Source organism: Anguilla anguilla, chromosome 5 (assembly GCF_013347855.1).
Source record: "Anguilla anguilla isolate fAngAng1 chromosome 5, fAngAng1.pri, whole genome shotgun sequence".
Lineage (NCBI taxonomy): Eukaryota > Metazoa > Chordata > Actinopteri > Anguilliformes > Anguillidae > Anguilla > Anguilla anguilla.
This window is the reverse complement of record NC_049205.1, coordinates 972,501-976,745: the sequence shown is the minus strand read 5'-3', so window position 1 is coordinate 976,745 and position 4,245 is coordinate 972,501. Positions and strand designations below refer to the sequence as shown.

At 41.1% G+C, this 4,245-nt stretch overlaps 1 protein-coding gene across 3 annotated transcripts in view; it reads right to left on the bottom strand.

The window, feature by feature from the left end:
* Positions 1–764: 764 nt before the first annotated feature.
* The window catches only part of pcdh10a (protocadherin 10a), a 12,582-nt gene continuing 9,101 nt past the window's right edge, over positions 765–4,245 (bottom strand). For 2 of the 3 annotated variants that reach the window (XM_035416463.1, XM_035416465.1), the window contains exons 4-5: positions 4,021–4,245; positions 765–914 (exon numbers count right to left, since the gene is read on the bottom strand). The exon at positions 4,021–4,245 is cut by the window's right edge and continues 75 nt beyond it. In XM_035416463.1, coding sequence (XP_035272354.1) covers positions 895–914; positions 4,021–4,245 — 245 coding nt within the window. In that variant the 3' untranslated portion in view covers positions 765–894. The remainder of the gene's footprint in view (positions 915–4,020) is intronic. The other variant, XM_035416464.1, reaches the window with a different exon arrangement.

The window sequence follows — 4,245 nt, the reverse complement described above, 5'->3', positions numbered from 1 at the left end:
TGACACCTCCAGTAATGTTACAAGCCATTCGAAGGACTGAATGTCAGTTTATGAACTTAGACTGTAGATAAGAAACTAACCAATGGATACCACACTTTCAGAAAAGTATATTTATATGTTTATATTTATATATAGATTTATATTCAGTTAGAAGCTTTAAAATAGTACAGTAAACACTTCGCACACATGATAAAAACCACAGAATGTCTCTGATTAGGCCAATGCTGTGAAAAAAAGCATGATCACACTTTTAGTTATAAAGTCAGAATAGATTCGGGGAACACCTGACCACACAAAAATAAAATAATAGAAAACAGTCAAGGCTAAAACCGAGATATTGCATTAATAATGCACAATTTCTTTTTTTTTTTTTTTTTTTTTTTTACTTTTCCTGTACAATTGGCTTCTTGGTGTGAGTATAAACAGATAAAGGGCTCAGTGACATTGTTTGGAGATATACAGAGTGCTGTAAACAGGCACACAAAAAAATCAGAGAGGCGTGATTTTGCCCCCCCAAAATTCTTTTCCTTTTTTGTTGTTGTATCCCCCCGCCCCCCCCCCCCCCCTTCATGTTTAGGTTTCGGCTCATTCTCAGTCCCGCTGAGAGCAGTAAGGTCCTCAAAGTCAGCCTTTTCTTCCTCCTGCCCCCCCACCCTACCCCCCCCCCCCCCCCCCCAGGTGGAGCGCTGCGGTAGCGTGGGACTGTACGGAGGGATCACTAAGATAATACCGCTGGGGGGGGGGTGGGGCGAGGGGGGGGCGAAGGGGACGGGGCGGGGGGTTGGTTGAGGGGTGGGGCCATTTTGTTGGGGGGGAGGGGGTTGTGTTGATGCTTTTTGTCAGTCAGGTTTTGTGCAAAGTCACGCCGTTTCCGGTACGTCCACGCGGAACGGGCTAGCAAATCCTTTTCCGTGCTGAAAAGCAAAAGGGACATAGCGGTGAAACCGGGCCGGCCGTGAACACATCCCCGCCCCCCCCCCCCCCCCCCCCCCCCACAGAGAGACAGAAGCTGCAGATGCATGCATGTATCACAAGCATCCAGATTAACAAGCCATCTACTCAATTACACGTACACACTGAGTCAAAAGAAACGCACGTTATTAAATATCATGCAGAAAATCTATGATTATTGCCTCTGAGGAATGTAATTACTGCAGCATGGACATAGCGTGCTTAATTTATTACTGAAAGACCATTACTGCCGGGCAACTTTAACTTGGCTGTACGTAACTGGAAAATTCTGGAAAAAAATGAAGTCAGATTTTCTTCGCGTCTGAATTGTTCGACCCGGTTCGCTCACTGCACAACATCCAGCAGGTCGACACGCCAGCCGAGTGTTAGTTAATGGTATGGGTGTTCTAGAAATAGCAGTGAACAGTTTCCCATTGATAAAATAATCCTCAGCTTTCCTCCTTTCAGACAGTATTATAAGTATTACAAGATACAAATGCCTAGTAGTCATATTTTAATAATTTGCGAGCACCATTGCCAAACCATACTTTGTATAATATACTTAGCCCTTCAAACATTTTTGTTTTTTTGAACATTCCAACTGTTTCAACTGATAATTTGGTGGGATTTACTGGTTAATTTAAAAACCCGGCTTATTAATACAATCACTGCCGATGAATAAATGAAATCAGTCTACGAGCTTCAGCCTTTAAAAAATCAAACAATAACTCAAACTGCAATGCACACTGTCCTCATCTTTAAGCAAAGGTTTTGAGAAAATATTTCAAATGTTCCTTTTTTTTTAAATCATATGGACCCTAGGCAAAAATCTTTTGCAGCCAGCTAAAATGAGGAGAAGATTGCGTATGACAATAAATAAATAAATAAATAAATAAATAAATAAATAAATAAATAAATACGATTTGATGCTGTTCTATGGAGACAAAACAGACTACAACGAGTGTCAGGCAGGGACAGAATGATAAGGCTGAAATATTAAAAATCAGGATGCGCGTGGCACTGTGTTTCTACCTCAGTGATCTGTGTTATAAAGGCCACTGCAGACAGCAAAACAAACTGTAATGAACCATTTCATTGACAAGTCACAACAGACTTATTGGGTTAACCGCAACAATCTAATCTTTATTAGATACGTTACAGCCAATTTAAATATATTGCCATGATAAAACATTCCAAATGACAGAATGGAGCAACAGACAGCATGGACAATTGGAAGACTGGTGAGGAGAAAGATGGATACAACAAGTGTGTATATACTGTTTATACAGTCAGCTCCAAAATGTTTGGGACACCACATTTTTTTTGCCACTATTTTAGATTTGTTATCAAGCAATTCACATGTGGTTAAAATGCACATTCTCAGCTTTTATTTAAGGGTGCTTTCATACACTTTGGTTTCAATAATGTAAAAATGTAATGTAAAAATGGATTAACTTTTTTATACATATATACCCCCCCCCCCCATTTCAGAATACCATAATGTTTGGGACATATTAATGTTATGTACATGATATTCGTCATGTTTAATACTTTGTGGAATATCCTTTGCATGCAATGACTGCTAGAAGTCTGAGACCCATATACACCAGGGGCAGAGTATCTTCTCTGGTGATGCTCTGCCAGGCCTGTACTGCCTGCACTTCAGCCAAATTCAGCCATATACAGCTCCTGCTTGTTTTGGGGGCTAGTTTTTCTTCAGAATATGCAATGCATGTTCAATTGGATTCAGACTGGGTGAATGATTTAGCCAGTCAAGAGTTTTCCCGTTTTTGATTTTGAGAAACTCCTTTGTTGCTATAGTAGTATGTTTGGGATCAAACATAGGATGCTTTGCTGTAGGATGAAGAGTTTGGAGGCATTTGGTTGAACCTGAGCAGATTGGATGCGTCTGTACATTTCATAATTCATTCTGCTACTTTTATCAACAGTTACATCATCAATGAAGACAAGTGAGCCAGTGCCTGTGGCAGCCATAAACACCAAAACCATAACACCCCCACCCCCATGTCTCACATATGAGGGGAGTGCACTGGATCTTGGGCAGTTCCTTTCGGCCTCCATACTTTGCATGTGCCATCACTCTGAATCTTGGTCCCATTTGTCCAAGTGACCTGTCCAGAACTCTGCAGGCTCTTTTAGGCACTTCTATAACCTGGTCATCCTGTTTTTGGGGCTAACGTGTGGTTTGTGTCTTGCAGGGTAACCTCTGTAGTTCAGTGTAACCTCTGTAGTTCAGTTTGTGAAGTCTTCTGCAGACAGTAGTCACTGACACAACCATGCCTGCCGCCTGAAGAGTGTTTCTGATCTGCCAGACGGGTGTTTGGGGGTTTTCTTCATTATGGTGAGAATCATCTACCAGGCCCTTTGCAATTACTGAGCTCGCCAGTGCTCTCTTTCTTCATAACAGTCCTCAAAACAGCCTAAGGTTTGGCCTATGTCTCTGACAGTTTTTTTTTTTCATCTTATTTTTCAGCCTCATAATGGCTTCCTTGACTTTCATTGGCAAAACTCGGTTCTTCATATTGACAAACACAAATAATTGACTCCAAAGGTAATGAAAAGTCTAGACTCTAGACTAGATACTGAAAGCTCTCTCATAACCGCACTAAGAAAGAAATTTATTCTATACACCTGACTAATCAGAAACACCTGTCAAGCTATTTGTCCCAAACATTATTGTACCTTGAAATGGGGAGGGGTTTATGTATAAAATACTTTCTGAATGGTGAAACAAGGTAAAAAAATACAACGTATTAAAATACCCTTAAATATCCTTTAAGAAATGCTGAGAAATTGTACTTCAATCACATGTGAATTATTCGATTACAAATCTAAAATTGTAGTGTACAGAGCCGAATCAAGAAAAAATATCCTTCGACCCAAACATTATATAGGGCTCACTACATATATATATACACACACCCAGAATTCATTTTAGAAACTAAGTGAAAAATAGTGAATATAGCGAAAAGAATTTAATGCCACTGTCTGCCATTGTCTGATTTTAGTGGCATTCAATCGGGTGATGATCATTTGCTAAATACTCACACAAATAGGGTGGTTTGTAAGGCGCACGTGAGCCAGACAGAAGCGCATCAAACTCTTTCCTCTCTAGGGTGCCGTGATGTGACTTCTCTTTGCCAAAGGTGGAGAATGATCTATCGCCCGTTTGCTCCTCGCTCTCAAATACCTCAGTGTCGGGCACCGAGTCCATCCCGGGCACGTGCAGGTTGCTACGGTAATCTGCAGCTTGCCGGGCGTCCGAGGGCACGA